Below are 18186 nucleotides of genomic sequence, written 5' to 3'. Positions count from 1 at the left end.
ATTTGAACAATTAAAAAAAAACAGACTCAGAGGAGGATGACAGCTAAGGTGTGGGCGGAGGTTAGCGGGTGGAGGGATGGAGCAAAAAGGAAAAAGGACTCATGGACATGGACAACAGTGTGGTGACTGAGGGAGTGGGGGGTGTAATAAAAAATACAATAAAAAACTTAAAAAATAAAAATTAAAAAAAAGACCAGGAATTGGTTCTCTTTCTAAAGGGACCAGGCGTACAGCTATAATTACAATTCATCTCCCATTTTGAATCTTGTTCTTCTTGGTGAAAATGTGCCTCCCATTAACCTTGGTTGGCTTAATAATGGTTACCTGGTTTATTTCAAGTATTCTAAAATTTCATTTTATTGATTTAGAACCATTTTTAAAACTTTTTATATTAAAATAATTTCAAAGCCACAGAAAGTTGCAAAGAGAGGTCTCCATTTGGTTGCTTCCAATTAACAGTTTACATAATTATAGCACAATACAAAAACAGGAAACATTATAAAATATGTGTATACACTTCCATGTTCCTTTATCACACCATTCTTCTTCCTCTCCTTCCCACCATTTCCAATACCTGGCAACCACTGATCTGTGTAATTTCAAGAACACTATTTAAATAGAGTCATATAGCATGTGACTTTTTGAAATTGGCTTTTTTTCACTCAGCATGATTTCCTGGATTTATTTAAGTTGTACGTATGAGTAGTCCATTCCTTCTTTACTGCTAACTACTTAGCAATAAAAAATTCCATGATACTTACGTACCATTTTTTCCTGTATTTTTTCCGCAAAGATTGTTTAACTGTTCATTCCATGAAGGAAACTTGAGTTGTTCACAAATTTTGTCTATTACATATTAAGCTCCTATGAATAGTCATATACAGGATTTTATGCAGATATGTTTTCATTTCTCCAGGATAAATGCCCAAGAATGCAATTGCTGAGTCATATGGTAATTATATGTTTAGCTTTATAACTAAATGAAACTGCCAAATTGTTTCCAGAGCAGTTGTACCATTTTACATTCTTACCAACAATGTATGAGAGATCCAGTTTCTTGGCATTCTTGCCAGTATTTGGATAGTCAGCATTTTTTTTTATTATTATTTTAGCTCTTCTCCTTGGAGCACATAGTGATCAATGATAGAGTTCTTAATTTGACTTCCCCAATCACTAGTGATAATGAAAATCTTTCCATGTGCTTTACCATCCATCTATCTCTTTTAATGAAATGTTTCTTTATGTGTTTTGCCTATTTTCTATTTGAGTTGGTTTTTTTTATTCATGTTAAGTTTTGGGAGTACTTTATATAGTCTATATATGATTTATTTGTCAAATATGTGGTTTGTAAATATTTCCTGCCCACTCTTTAGCTTGCATTTTCATTATGTATTTTGCAACACAAAAATTTTTAACTTGATGATGATCAAGTTATTGCTTTTTCCCCTATGCAGAATGTGCTTTTAGTGCCATTTCTAAGAATTCTTCACCAAGCCCTATGTCCGAAAGAATTTCCTGTTACCTTCTCAAAGTTTAATCGTTTTATTTTTATTTTTTATTATTTTTTGCTTTTAAATCTATGATCCATTTTGAGATTTTTTTTAAGGTGTGATTTTTAGGTCAAGTTTCATTTGTTTTCCTATAGATATTGAATTGTTCCTGCACCATTTCTTAAAAAGACTTCCTTCATTGAACTGCTTTTGCACCTTTGTCAAAAATCAAGAGTGTGGAGATTGACTGTAGGAGTAGGGGGTAGTGGGCTGGGTGGAGGAGGGCAAGGCGGGAAAAATTGGGATGACTATAATAGAATAACAATTAAAAATGCCCATCAGTAGATGACTGGATCAAAAAACTATGGTACATTTACACAATGGAACACTACGCAGCAGAAAGAAAAAAAAGAACTACTAAACTTCGCGACAGCATGGATGGAACTGGAGAGCATCATGCTAAGCGAAATAAGCCAGGGGGCGAAAGACAAATACCATATGATCTCACCTATAAGCGGAACCTAACCAACAATCCAAAGATGCAAGGAAAATAAGACCAGCAACACTGAAAGGAAAAGAAACCAACAGAGACAAGAGGGAAGGAGGGAGGGGGTGCAGGAGAAAGGGAAGGGAAGGGGAAAGTCAAGGAACATATAGCAAGGACTCATGGACAAAACCAAAGGGGAAGAGCTGAGGGAGGGAGGGAGGGAGGGGGCAAGGGAAAGTGGTGGGGGGTAGGCAGAGACAAATGTATTTAAAAAAAATAAATTAATTAATTGAAAAAAAAAAAACAACTTAAGCTGGCCATGGTTGTATAGGGCTATTTCTGGGTTCTCTAGTCTGTACCACTCACTGATCTATAGGTCTAGCCCCCTGTCAATAGCGCACAGTCTTGATTACTGTACCTGTATAATAAGTCTTGAAATTGGGTAGATGGATTTCTTCTACTTTGTTTTCCCCAAATTGTTTCAGTTATTCTAGCATATTATCTTTCGATATGAATTTTAGAATTATCTTATCTATATCAATAAGAAATCTTGCTGGGACTTTTATAGAAATCATATGAAATCTGTGTATCAATTTGGGGAGAATTTACATTTTTGCTATGTTGAGTCTTACAGTCCATGATCACAGAAATGTTTTTCCATTATGTAGAACTTCTGTGACTTCTTTCAACAGTATTTTGTAGTTTTCAGCATACAAGTCCTGTTACATGTATTGTTAAGATTTACACTGAAATATTTGATTTTTGAGTATTTTTGCAAACAGTATTATCTTTAATTTCAGTTTGTTTGTCCATCTGTACTGTATAGCATGCAATTGAATTTGTATATTGATCTTGTATACAGACACCTTGTTGAATTCACTTATTTGTTGTAGGAGTGTTTTTTGTAGATTCCTTGGGATTTTCTATGCAGCCAACCCTGTATATCTTTTATTTCTTTTTATTACATTATTGCATTGGCCAGAATTTCCAGTACTATATTGAATAAAGGTGATCAGAGTGGACATCCTGTTTTGTTTTTGATCTCAGGGGAAAAGCATTCTATCTTTCATCATGAAGTATAATATTAGCTATAGGTTTTGAATGTTTATACATTTCTTTCTGGAGGAGTTTTTTTTAAACTTCTTTTAATTGTATTTTTTCCATTACCATTTATCCCCCTTTTACTCCACTCCAGTCTGCAATCACTACCCTGTTGTCCATGTCTGTGAGTCCTTTTTCTTTTTCATTCGATCCATCCACTGCTTAACCCTGCCAGCTCTGGAGGAGATTTTTAATGATGAATCCACCTAATCTATTTTATATTGGATAAACTGTGGTAGGGTTCACTCTTCAAGTATTGATCCATTTTCTCTACATTGTCAAATTTGTGTGTCTAGAGTTGTTTGTTGTATTCTCTTATTATCTTTTTAATTTCTTCAATGTCTATAATGGTATCCTCTGTTTCCTTCCTGATATTAGTCATTTGTTTCTTCCCTCGTTTTTTAATTTGCAAGTCTTGCTAAGATGTTTGTTAATTTCACTGAGCTTTTCAATGAACCCACTTACTTTTTCATTGATTTTTTTTCTTTGTTTTTCACCTTTGAATCTGTAACTTGGCCTGTGAATTTCACAAGTACTTCTCAGCCCCCTGCACACTTAGGTGGGACTGAATGGCTAAATGGAGCTCAAGTTGGTTATTTCACTCATTTAGTTCAGCTAGGCTCTGACAAATCTCCAATAGGTTAGACTCCAGTAAAATAGTTGTCCTTTAGTGCAGGCTCTGTTGAGGGAACAGAATACTCTGGCATATTTTAATTTTTTAAATTAAATTTTTTTGTGACATTATTAATAAAATAGTATAGGTTTTAAATGTACAATTCTTTGATATATCATCCTATATTTCATTGTTTCCCCATCATCCAAAGTTAAATCCTTTTCTGTCTCCAAATATTTGACCACCTTTATCCTTTACTGCCTCCACTTCCCTCTTGGAACAACCATAACAGTTGCCTGTCTGTGTCTCTGAGTTTCAGTTTTGTATCCCACGCATGAGTGAAATTATATGGTTCTTCATTTTTTTCTGACTGACTTGTTTTGCTTAGCACAATATTCTCACGATTCATCAATTTTGTCGCAAACGACAGAATTTTATCTTTTCTTATGGCTGAGTAGTACTCCGTAGTATCGATGAACCACATCTTCTTTATCCAATCATCTATCAAAGGACACTTTGATTGTTTTTATGTCTTGGCCACCGTAAATAATGTTGCAAAGAATGTAATGGTACATATATCTTTGCGAATAAATACCCCCTTCTACATTCCATTGACTATGACCCAGAGACAAATTAATTTATCACTTAACACCTCAGATTCTTCATCTGATGAAACTGCAAAATGAGGCAACTGGTTTCCAAATCATTAATCTACTGGATAACTCTGTCCCTCCAGGAAGTTCATCAATCTATAGAATAATACTGTATGTTTTCAAAGAGAACTCCTATGCATTGACAGTACAAATATAATGGCTATTAAAGAATTGGACTCTCAGGTCCTATACGCTTCTAAGTATATTTCTATTAAGATGACAAGAAAAATATTTCAAACTGCTGTTATTTTATAGGCATTTTATTATATATTTGTAATCTCTATATGCTATACATAGCAGGCACACCTTTCTGTTAATACAGTAGTGAAAAAGCAGGCATGCTACGTCTTTGTGGAACTTAAACTTACAGTTTAGTAGATGTAGAGACAATAAGCAAATAGACAAGAAAATGTAGATTACAAAATTTAACCAAGTATTATAAAGGGAAAAAACAGATATAATAGCCACAATGACATAGTATAAAGAAGCGAAGCTTTTTCCACATTTACCTGATCATAAGTATTAGAAAGAAAACATACAGATTCCCAGGTCTTTCTTTGCAAATTGTGATTTAGTACATCTGTGATGGAGTGATCTATATTTTAAGAATTGTGCAAGTTAATTCTGTAATAAAGCATACCCAGGTGAAGCTGAAATGGAAATAAAAAGAAAGAGATCTGGCCTGTAGTCATTGACTGGCAAGCCATTCTCATATCTATCCTCATTTTTGTTACATAAAATAAAAGCATGCAATTCAATTTCAAGGTGTCCACCGGCTTTGAGTCAATGTCTATGGTAGACAATAGAGTTTATTATTATTTTTTTACACATGTATTAGGGGCAAAAGGTTATGTATAATGCAAAAATAAAAGTAAAAACAGTATAAGTGAAAAACCTTCTATTTAAAGACATTTTAAATGTAACCATGTTCCTTGGAAAATAAACATAATCTAAAATGTAAAAACATACATCTGTTTTCCATGAAATTTATTTAAGTCTTTCAAATGTATTTTAAACATTCAAACATATGTTGTTTATACAGAAATTTGACCACATATGAGTACATTTTGACATATGTCCACTATAACCAAACACAGATGGAAAGAATCGGCATTAAACTGAATTGTAGAGAGATAGGGGAAGAAACTATTTTTGAGAACTTATGGTGCTTTACACTTATTATCCACATATACTACCTCAAAATAATCCTCTGTTGTATTATCTCCATTTGCTGTTAACTGAAGCACATTAAAAAAATTTACTATGCTAAATTTTAAGTTCTTAGGAGAGCTATGTTTTTTCCATGGCACCTAGAAGAGTTTGGGTACACAATAGGTGTTCGGTTTACCTTTGATATATGAGTACAGCAGTAAATAGTAAGTACTAACCTGGGAATAACATTTGAAATTAAATAAATATGTGTACGTAATAACACTCAATATGGTTAAAATAAAAATATGTCAAATATGCTTCCTAGCCTTTTAAAAATATAGGATATAACAAGAAAATATGCATCTGAAATTCCCAAAGTATATGACAAGTAACAGTTTACTAGACATCCTGAAGTAAAGTTCATCTTGGTGATTAATAACTACAAGGTCTATTAGACTTAAAAACACCTATATAATTTCTCCTAAATCTCAATCATATATTTATGTGGTTAACATATTCTTCTTTGGAATTAATCTACCACATGTTACAGAAGAGGTTCTCTTGCAACACTTCACCTTTTCAAATTTTCTCTTTGCTGTGGGTAGGCTGGCATTTTGTGGAAATAACTAGAAACAAGGGATAGCAATCAGTCCCCTGCTCTTTCACCTAGTAAAAGTTTTAGCTAGCCTTAAGTAAGAATATAATATAGTGGTAATGCTTTTTTAAAAAAAATGCATGTTAGGACTTTCTACAGGGATTGAGGGCACTGTACATAGCAATGACTAAGTGAATGCCCCAATATCATGCGCTTTGGCCACTTTTTTACAGCCAAAAACCTGTTGGTATTGATGAGGATCCTAGATAGGAACCCTGTGCATACCTTATCTTTCATTTTTTAAAAAGTACTTTTTTAGAAATATCCTATTGTCTATCTTCTTTCTCCTGCAGTATGGGGTCTCAAGGAGACCTCTTGGCAGTCAATGGAGCTTAAAAGCTTCCATCATAACACATGATATGTATTAGTATGAGTGGCAGATTGAGTGCAGACAAAAGTGAAAAAACAGTGGAAAAGTTGGAAGATAAAATTGAGGACATCTTACTGAAAGTATAGCAAATGGACAAAAAGATTGAAAATGGAAATCTCAGGGTAACTGTTGTGCTCCAGGTGCAGAGTAATGATTCCAGATTGGAGTAGATGATAAGATTCCAGAAGATTCTTCAAGATGATAAAATTGTTACGTTACCAAATGTGCATAAATGTATTGACAGGAGATATATATATAGCTGGGAAGGGTTTGAGGATAAATTAGTAGCAGGTATCTAGAAAATTAAGCAAGCAAATACACAAAAACCAAAAACTATTTAAATAATGGACTCTAAGGGAACAAAATAATGTCATGCAGAAAAGAAAAAATAATAATGTTACACAACATAATTAAATGTAAAAAGCATTTACACAAAATATCAAACTAACACAAAATATTAAAAAAACTACACTGGAAAATTAAGAAGAGAAGTACATGTGTAGGTGAAAGAATTAATGAAGAGGTCTTGAAAGAAATTTTTTAAAAGCCTCGCATTTCATGTTAGAGTATCAGTCAAGAATATCTAGCAGTGAAAAATCAAAAAGTAGCAATAAAAACAGACTTGAGAGAGACTGCTAATTGTTCTCCAATATTTCTTCTCTCTATTCCAGAATAATAGAAACTATTCCCACACTATGACTACATTTGCAGCTTCCCTTCAATTAGGTATGACCATGAGGCTAATCATCAGCCAGTGGTATATAAGTGAATGTGTCTTGTGGCAGTTTCTGGGAATCCCCTTTAAAAAGATAACTAGGACACAACCCTTGCTCCTCCTTTCTTCACATTTCTGTCATGCTGCCTGGACCAAAAATGCCATAAATTTGGACCTTGAGGACAAGGGACACATTGTAGGGATGGCAGAATGGAAGGTTTAAGGTACTGATGTCCTTGAGGACTTCCTAGTGCAGAATTGTCTTGCCAGTTCTAAATTGTATACCCTTGGATATATACATGAAATTAAAACATCTCATGTAAGTCACTATTATTTTGAGTCTTTCTGTTACTGACAACCAAAGCTACTTCTAGTTAATACAGCACGTCATTCATAGATGGAGGTAAATACCAAAGGAATCACCTAAAAGAGTGGGAAGTGGTTGACTCTCACTATTGGAAAACGGTAGGAGGGAAGGAGTGAGAAATGTTTGTTTTGTATCAAATTCTGTAGAACTTGATTCCTTAAGCTATGTGCACGCATAACTCTGATTTAAAAAATAAAAAATGACAATTACAACAAAAACACGCGTCTCCATTTTCCTATTCTTGTCTTTTGCTTAGTATCCTCATACCATAATTCCACTCCAATTTTTCTTCAGTGCTTTGTATTCTCATGTCATCCCTCTAGCTAGACTCTTGAGTGCCTTAAAAATAGGAAAAGTGTCTAATGCTTTTCTAATTTTTTGTCAGTATATGTAACACATAGTATGCTCAATAAATACAAGGTTTATTTTTATTTCCCATCTGGATCCTAACAAAATAAAAAGCAAGGCTCTGAATAGGACAGTATTTTGAAAATAGTATTTATTTTTATAAATCTGGCTCTATGACTTCTCCCTATGTTTCTCCATCTTTTTTCAGGTATGTATGAGAAAATACTTTACTTCTTCCTATAGAAGGGTTCTGTACTTTGTCACTTCATTAATAGTACTCCCCTCTTGTATTTTGGGATGAGTCTTCAGTGTGAGTTGGAGCTTACTCATACCTGCTCACAAAATCCAACTCTTGGCATCTCTTCTGAACTCTACATTGAATGAACCATGGAATCAACCATGGTAAGAATCTTCATACCATGGAAATCAACAAATATTTTCCTTAAAGGTTTGATTGTTAAATATTTACCAGTACACCATGCCACTGTCTAAATCTTATATTGACATCTTTCAAATGGAATGTAAACTGCTGTTCCTGAGATTGATCACTACAAATTTTAATCTATCATTCATTAAATAATATGTGACATATATTTCAGATCACCTCATGCAAATTTTTAAACAATGTAACTGAGAAATATTTAAAATACCATACAATTTACTTATTTAATATGTAGAATGAAAATGTTTTTATATAATCACTGAGTTGTGCAATGATCACCACTATCTAATTCCAGAATATTTCTATCACAAAAAAAAAAAAAACCTATACCCTTTAGCAGTCACTCCCCATTTGTCCTTATACCCAACTCCGGGTATCCACTAATCTGTCTCTGTAGATGTGTCAATTCTGGAAATTTCTTATAAATGGATTCATATAATATGTGGTCTTTGTGACTGGTTCTTTCAGTTAGCATAACATTTTCAAGATGCATCTATTTTGTAACATGTTTCAGGATTTAATTCCTTGATATAGCTCTACAACAGCTCATTATATGCATGTCGTATTTCGTTTACACATTTACTTGACAGGCATTTGAGTTTTTCCACTTTTTGGTATTATGAATAAGAACAGTTAAGAACATCTGTGTACAAGTTTTTGAGTGAACATATAATTCATTTCTTTTGGGTATATACCTGAGAGTGATATTTCTGGGCCATATAATAAATCTGCTAATTTAGAGAACAGCTTTCCAAAGAGGCTAAAATATTTTACATTTTCACCAGAAGTTTATAATGGTTCTAATTTCTCCACATTTTTAGTCTTTTTGATTCTAGCCATCATAATAGGTGCTGAGTGATATCAGATTGTGGTTTTAATTTCCGTAATTATAAATAATGTTGAACAACGTTTTTTGTGTTTATTGGCCATTTGTATATCTTCTTTGGATAAAAGTTTATTCAAACTTTTTGCCTATTTTTTTAAAAAGTGCATTATTTGCCTTTTATTATTGAGATGTAGGAGTCTTTAACATACCGTGGATACAAATTCCTTATCCGATATATGGTTTGAAAATATTTCTTCCTGTTATGTGGGTTAACTTTTTCACTACATTCATGGTAGTATTTACATCACTTCATAAGTTTTTAAAGCTTGCATTTATGACACTCATCAACCACACCATAAAAGTTATTGAAAATGTCTTACCCGAACTATTTCACAGTCAACATTTAATTCAGTTGCAACTGCTTCAATTTTCTCTCTACAGATTGAGCCAAGGCTGGTCATGCCGTTGTCCCAGTATTTCTTAAGGGTGGCTAAGTCTCTGTCACTGAACTGAGTGCGGTCTTGTAGCTGTAGAACAAATTTTAAAAATTAGAATAATCAAAAGAAAAAATATTATAAGGCCCTGGCCGGATAGCTCAGTTGGTTAGAGCATCATCCTGATACAACAAGGTTGTGGGTTTGATCCCCAGTCAGGGCACACACAAGAAGCAACCAATGAATGCACCAATAAGTGGAACAACAATCTCTTCCCTCCTTTCTCTCTTGTCCTCTCCCTCTCTCTATTGTCAATAAATAAAAATTAAAAAATATTATAGAGAAGATCATCATGGTGAGATGTAGCAGGTTATTTTCAACACATAACAGTAGCTACATTAATTTTACAATTCTTACTCTGTGTTCCCCCATTTTGAAATAGGAATTTTCACAAAATTTATTTTTATAACATGAAAGTGTACTAGAATAAAATAAATAAAAATTTTTAACTAGCAGTTAAGCAATGTTGCTTTTAAATGGTTATAATCTAATCACACAAATAATTCATGTAATTGTAAAAAAATACAGATAATTTTTAAAAAGAAGAGAATTTCAATTAGCCACATGCTGGAAATAACACTTGCTAATGTTGTAATGTATATTCTTTCCACCTTTTTTTTCTGTGATACACACATTCACATTCATACTACATACATTGAAATCATAACAGGGTCAAGATTACATCACCGTGCTGCCTTGTGATAACTTAATCTAGGCTTCCATACACATAGCCCTCTTACTAGTTTTACAATTACTTAAAAAGATAAATAAAAAGTGTGAAGATAATATAGCCCTAAGAAAACAATCATATGTATGGCTTAAAGAAGTTTCATAATAAACCTATCCATTTCGTTCTTTGGTTTTCTAAACCAATAAATTGCAGACTTTATGTATTATTTTAATTCAATGAATACTGGAGGCATCCCTAGGATGTAAATTAGAAGCATGAGAGAATAATAACCTCCCTTTTACAGATAAGAGTCAGGAAGAGAAAGGTCAAAGGACACATTCAGCAGGACACAGAGAATCCATAGCAGAGCTAGGAAGAGAAGCATATCTGATGTTTTTCTAGTAGCTTTATACCTCTGGTGTCTCCAGCTGTCTTAAGAGGTGGTGGAAAAACCTAAAAATGAACTTCAGTAAAAAAATCTATCCTTCCAAGCCCTATAGGTGCATGTATATGTTTGTGATGAGTTGAGGGCAAATGTTGTAAATCATGGCATGAAACATCAGGTTGCCTGTGAAGAGACGGTTTGGTCCCACATAAGGGCTAGACTTCAAATCCTTCCTAGGCATACACTGCTTCTAACACTTCCCTTCCTACAGAAATTCAAAATACAACTTTCCTACGTTGGATTTGGGTAACATTGAAAAATTATGTTTTATATATATGACATGACTTATAAGAATTATCATAGCTAAAACTGATGTTAATACTAAACAATAAGAGCAAATTTGTCTTAAAGTTACGTCCTTTCCAAAAGGGATTTTAGCTATCAGGAAGTAAATCAATAAATGAATTTTTAGTTTTCTACTACGATGGTGAAGTTAGATTGTATAATTATGTGTGTCTCTTCTTAAGAAATGCAGTATACTTTGTGTGTGTGATAATTCCCTGATTGCTAAATCCATACTCCTACTTCTTAAAAAACACTGATAAGAAACACTTATTTCTCTTACTAGCACAAATTACATGTTCCAAAAAAATAAATCAAAACATGCCATACAAGTTTTTTAATCAAGTAGAATAACCCTCAAGTTATTTACAACATAAACATCTCATTAGGTGCCCATCCTATATTGATTGTTCAATAGCTGTGGAGCAAAAATTTTCAATATAAAACTGAGAGCAAAATTAATGGTAAAAAGGTTCTAAGTCCATCATAACAGCCAGCATAAATATGCCCACATTTTTCCATTGCTGTTGTACCAAATACTTCAGTGCAAGCTAACCTAAATTACTGACAGAAAGGATAAAATAATGTACAGAAAACTGAAACACACTCAACCAATTAATTTGCAATTCATTTAGAGAACATCTAAAGCTGATTCATCTCTTAAAATGAACTAAATAAAACCTTATTTAATTTGTTAGAAATGTGCTGGGGTCTCAGATTTAGTGACGCTGAAGGTGACCTATTATGGCAATGCCTATTAAGTAGAAGCTTCTGAGGGAAGAGCAGTTACTTTTAAAGCTTCTAAGAGCATATTTTAAATAATAAAATAAATGAAGTAATAAAAATCAATTAGCATTAAAACTGAATATCCATTTAGACTAGTGAGAAAAAAAAAGGTAGACACATGAAAGAAAGGTGAGTTCTAACCTGAAGATATCTGAAGAGGAGATTAGTTTTGTCTTCCCATTGAACTTTAAAGCCACTTTCACTTTACAAGACATGCCACAGCCTAAACATTGGCTCAAGTGAGGGAGACAGATTTGGCAATTAGGTTTTGTGAAAAGAGTAACATTTCAGTAACCCTGAAACTCAAGGTGAAACCTGAGGCTTGGCCAAAGTGACCAAATAATTGTGTTAATTTCACTTGGCTTATGTTGCAGCACAAGAGGAATATTCTGGCCTCTTCACCGTCCTCAAGGATATTTCCAGGAATTGAGTTCTTTGCTTCCTTTTTAAAAATAAAACAAGGTGACCTCTGGCTGGGTAGCTAAGTTTGTTGGAGCATCGTCCTGTGAGCCAAAATGTTGCGGGTTCAATCCCCCAATCAAGGCACTTACTTATGTTGCAGGTTCAAACCCCGATCGGTGTGTGTACAGGAGGCAACCGATCAATGTTTCTCTTTCACATCAATGTTTCTCCCTCACATCGATGTTTCTCTCTCTCTCTCCTTCCCTCCCTCCCCCTTCCTCTTCTCTAAAAATCAATAAACATCCTCAGGTGAAGGTTAAAAGATTTTAAAACATAAACAAGGTAACAAAACTCTGATATCGGAGAGCAGAGTTTCCTGTTTTAATTATGTATTTTAGTTAAATGTAGATAGAACTGAACTACATATTTGGACTCAGAAGCAATCCCTTCAAAATGAGAACTATCAAAATTTTATTTTTAAATGTGATCTTCAATTACAGAAGACGTGCAATATTATATTAGTTTCAGGTGTATCACATAGTGATTAGACATTAATATTCCTTACAAAGTGATCACCCCAGTAAGTCCGGTACCTATAGTTATTACAATATTATTGGCTTTATTCCTTATGCTACACTTTATATCCCCATAACTATTTTCAAACTACCAATTTGTACTTCTTAATCCTTTCACCTTTGCACCCAGTGAAATCAAACACTCTCCCTTTATATCAAACGCCCTCCCTTCTGGCAACATCAATCTGCTTTTTGTATCTATGAGTCTGTTTCTATTGTTTGTTTATTTTGTTCTTTTAGGTTCCACATCTAAGTGAAATTATGTGGTACTTGTCTTTCTCTGACTGACTGATTTCAGTTAGCGTAATACCCTCTACACCCATCCATGCTATCGCAAATGGTAAGAGTTCATTCTGTTTAATGGCCAAGTAATATTCCATTGTATATATTCACCACCACTTTTTATCCACTCATCTATTGATGGGCACTTGGTTGCTTCCATATCTTTGCTATTATAAATAACACTGCAATGAACAAAGAGGTACATATATTCTTATGAGTTTTGGGGGGGTTTATTTGGATAAATATCCAAAAGTGGAATGGTGGGGGACATAAGGCATTTCCATTTTTAATTTTTTTGAGGAAGCTCCATTCTGCTTTCCATGGTGACTGCAGCAGTCTGCATTCCCACCAAAAGTGCATGAGGCTTCTTTTTCCTCCATATCCTTGCCAGAACTTGCTGTTTGTTGATTTATTGATGATAGTCATTCCGACTGGTATTAGTTGATATTTTATTCTGGTTTTAATTTGCATTTCTCTGATAATTAGTGACACTGAAATCTTTGCATGTCAATTGGCCTTCAGTATATCTTCTTTGGAGAAGTGCTAATTTAGGACCTCTGTACATTTTTCAATTAGATTATTAAAATATTTTTTTGTTTTTGAGTTCTTTAAATTTTTTGGATATTAACCCCTAAGGGTGTATCATGGGCAAATATCTTCTTCAATTCAGTTGGCTGAGGTTTTTTTTCGTTTTCTTCATGGTTTCCTTGCTTTCCAAAAATTTTTTAGTCTGATGTAGTCTCAATTTGTTTATTTTTTTTTTGTTTCCCTTGCCTGAGAAGACATATCAGAAAACATATTGCTAAGAGAAATGTTAGAGATATTACTGCTAATGCTTTCTTCCAGGATTTTTATGGTTTCAAGTTTACATTTAAGCCTTTAATCCACTTTGAGTTTATCTTGTATATAGTGTAAGAAGGTAGTCTAGTTTTATTTCTTTTACATGTATCTGTCCAATTTGCCCAACATCATTTATTGAATAGACTGTCTAGTCCCATTGAATGTTCTTGCTTACTTTCTTACAAATTCATTGATCATCTAGGTGTAAGGTTATTTCTGGGTTCTCTATTCTGTTCCATTCATCTATAAGTCTGTTTTTATGTCAGTCCTTTGTTGTTTTGATTATTATAGCTTTGTACTATAGTTTGATATTAGGTAACTTGATACCTCCAACTTGACTTTTTTTTCCCTCAAGATTACTGTGGTTCTCTGGGGTCTTTTGTAGTTCCATACAAATTTTTTAGTTATTTGTTCTAGTTCTGTGAAATTACCAAGGGTATTTTAATAGGGATTGCATTGAATCTATAGATCGCTTTGGGTAGTAGGGACATTTTAAGGATGTTACTTCTTCCTATCAATGAGTATGGTATATGCTTCCATTTATGTTATTCACTTTCTTTCTTCATAGCCTTATAATCTTCAGAGTACAGGTATTTTACCTCTTTGGTCACATTTGTTCCTAGGTATTTTATTTTTTTTAATGCAACTGTAAATGGGATTTTTTTAAAAGTTCCCTTTCGTAATAGTTTATTATTGGTGTATAAAATGAAACCAATTTCTGTATATTTACTTTGTGCCCTGCTAGTTCACTAAATTTATTTATCAATTCCAGTAGATTTTGGTGAAATCCTTAAGGTTCTCTACATAGAGTATTCTGTCATCTGCAAACAATGACTGTTTTACTTCTTCCTTTCCAATTTGAAAGCCTTTTACTTTTATTTCTACTCTGATAACTGTGGTTAGAACTTCCAGTATTGCTATTCTTTTTCCAGTTCCCTTAGGTTAGATTTTTAAATTTCAGATTGCTTATTTGAGATTTGTCTTGTTTTTGGAGGTAGGCCTGTATTGTTATAAATTTCCTGCTTAACACTGTGTTTGCTCTGTCCTATAGATTTCATAAGAGTCATATAAGTGAATATCCTTGTCTTGTTCTTGATCTTCAGGCAAACATTTTTAGCTTTTCTCTATTATGATGTTAGCTATGAATTTGTCATATGTGGCCCTTTTATGTTGAAGTATGTTCCCTCTATTCCCATTTTGCTGAGTTTCTGTAATAAATGGATGTTGGATTCTATCAAATGCTTTTTCATCACCTATTAATGTGATTATATGATTTTTACCTTTTGTTTTGTTTATGTGGTGCTTCACGTTAACTGACTTGAGGACACAGTATTTGCATCCTAGGAATAAATTCCACTCCATCATGGTGTATAATCATTTTAATATACTGCTGAATTTGGATTGCTAATATTTTGCCAAGGATTTTAGCATCTAAGTTCTCAGTGATGTTGGCCTGTATTTTTTTTTTTTTTTGTCTTAGTATTGTCTTTATCTGGTTTTGGAATCAAGATAATGCTGGCCTCATAAAATGAGCTTGGGATTCTTCCCTCCTCTTGAATTTTTTGAAATAGTTTGAGAAGGAAAGGTATTAGTTCTTCTTTGAATACTTGGTAACATTCACCTACGAAGTCACCCTGTCCAGGACTTTTTTGTGAGGACTTTTTTTTTTTATTACTGTTTCAATTTCATTGTTTGTAACTGGTCTGTTCAGATGTTCAGTTTCTTCTTGATTCAGCCTTAGAAGAGTGTGTTTTTAGGAATGTATATATTTCTTCTAGATTGTCAAACTTGTTGGCGTATAATTTTTCATATATTTTCTCATAATCCTTTATATCTTTGTGGTGTCAATTGTTACTTCTACTTTTTCATTTCTGATTTGATTTATTTGAAAGGTTTGTCAATCTTGTTTATCTTTTCAAAAAATGTGTTCTTGGTTTCTTAATGCTTTGTTTTGTTAAGATACTTTTTTGTTTATTTATGTTCAAATATTTAATATATCCTTCCTTCTCCCCCTATTTGGGCTATTTTGCTATTCTTTTTCCAGTTCCCTTAGGTTAGATTTTTAAATTTCAGATTGCTTATTTGAGATTTGTCTTGTTTTCGGAGGTAGGCCTGTATTGTTATAAATTTCCCGCTTAACACTGTGTTTGCTCTGTCCTATAGATTTCAGATTGTTTGTGTTTGCATTTGTTTTAAGATATCTTTTGATTTCTTCTTTGATTTCATTGTTAATTCATTCATTATTTAGCAATATGTTATTTAACCTCTGTGTGTTTGTGTGTTTTTCGGTTTTTGTATAGTAATTGATTTACTTTTTCATGCTGCTGTTGTCAGAGAAGTTTCTTAATAGGATTTCAGTCTTCTTATATTTAATGAGACTAGTTTTATAGCCTAACATGTGGTCTAATCTGGAAAATGTTACATGTGCACTTGAATAAAATGTATATTCTGTGGCTTTGATGTTAAATGTTTTGAAAATATCAATTGAATCCATACAGTCTAGTATGTCTTTTGAGACTGCTGGTTTCTTATTCATTTTCTGTCTGGAAGATCTATCCATTGATGTCAATATGGTGGTAAAATCCTCTACTGTGATTGTATTTCTGTCAATCTCTCCTTTTATGTCCATCAATATTTGCCTTATATATTTAGGTGCTCTTATGTTAGGTGTATAAATGTTTATAAGGGTATGTCCTCTTGTTGGATTAATAATTTATCATTATGTAATGACTTTATTTGTCTCTTATTATAGCCTTTGTTTAAAGCATATTTTATCAGATATAAGCATTGCTACCCTGTTTTATTTCATTTCCATTTGCATGAAATATCTTATTACATCTCTTTACTATTAGTCTGTGTGTGTCTTTTAATCTGAAATGTCTTTTAGACAGCATATAAATGGATATTGTTTTCATAGCCATTCAGCTACCCTGAGCCTTTTGATTGGAGCATTTAATTCATTTTACATTTACAGTAATTATTGATAGGTACATATTTATTGGTACTTTATTATATGCATTTTTGTTTTTTTCTTTCTCCTTTTGAAGGAAGTCCCTTTAACATTTATTGTCATATTGTTTTGGTGGTGATGAGCTTCTTAAATTTTTTGTTATGCGGGAAGCTATTTATTTCTCCTACAAATTTAAATGATAGACTTGTTGGGGAGAGCAGTCTTTGTTGTAGGCCCTTGCTTTTCATCACTTTGAATATTTTGTGCCAGTCCCTTCTGGCCTGAAACTTTTCCATGCAGGAATCAGCTGACAGTCTCATGGGTGCTCCCTAGTAAATACCTGTCTTTAACCTTTGCCATTTTAATTATTTGTTTTGGTGTGTGTCTGTTTGGGTCCATCTTGTTTGAGACTCTGCACTTCCTGGACTTGTGTTTTTCTTTCAACAGGTCATGGAACTTTTTAGTCATTATTTATCTCAATATATTCTCAATCTTTGGCTCTCTGTTTTCTCCTTCTTGTACCACTATGATGCCAATGTTGTTGTTATACTTGATGTTATCCTAAAGGTACCTTAAACTATCCTCATTTTTTTAAAAAAATTATCTTTTCTTTTTGATGCTCCAATTGGGCATTCACCTTGTTTCTAAACGATTAACTTGATCCTCTGCTTCATATATCTTGCTCTTGAGTCTTCTTGTGTGTCCTTCATTTCAGATATTAGATTCTTCATTTCTGACTGGCTCTTTTTTTATGTATTCTATGTCTCTTTTTATGCTTACTATCCTTTGTTTAAGTGCTGAGTTGATCCATTTCCACCTCCCCACCACTGCTCCAAGTTCCTTGAGCATTCTTATAACCATTGCTTTGAATTCTGTATTTGGTAGCTTGCTTTCAACCATTTCCATTAGATTTTTTTCTGGGGAATTTCTACTGTTCTTTCATTTTGGACGTTTCTTGGATCCTCGTTTTGGCTGCCACCATGTATTTCTTTCAGTGTATTAGATTGATCTATATCTCCCAGTCTCGGTGTGGTAGCCTTATGTAGTGGGTGTCCTGTGGGGCTCAGTAGTACAGTCTCCCTGACTGCCAGATCTAGGTGCTCCAGAAATGTCCCTTGTGTGGGTTATGCAAGCTCTCTTGTTGTACTTGAGTCTTCGTTATTATTGCCTCATCTGTGATTGAGTTGACCCTCAGGCTGGCTGGCCAAAGATTAACCCTGACTAAAATGTACAAGGTGCTG

At 33.4% G+C, this 18186-nt stretch overlaps 1 protein-coding gene across 1 annotated transcript in view; it reads right to left on the bottom strand.

Annotated features, from left to right (window-relative positions):
• The window catches only part of HDX (highly divergent homeobox), an 81828-nt gene that overhangs the window by 20766 nt on the left and 42876 nt on the right, over positions 1 to 18186 (bottom strand). The window contains exon 4 of the mRNA XM_054566594.1: positions 9600 to 9746. Within this exon, the coding sequence (XP_054422569.1) occupies positions 9600 to 9746 (147 nt within the window). The remainder of the gene's footprint in view (positions 1 to 9599; positions 9747 to 18186) is intronic.

Source organism: Pteronotus mesoamericanus, unplaced genomic scaffold, assembly GCF_021234165.1.
Source record: "Pteronotus mesoamericanus isolate MK-2021 breed Mesoamerican mustached bat unplaced genomic scaffold, CSHL_Meso_final contig_177, whole genome shotgun sequence".
NCBI lineage: Eukaryota > Metazoa > Chordata > Mammalia > Chiroptera > Mormoopidae > Pteronotus > Pteronotus mesoamericanus.
This window is presented reverse-complemented; position numbering and strand designations above follow the sequence as displayed.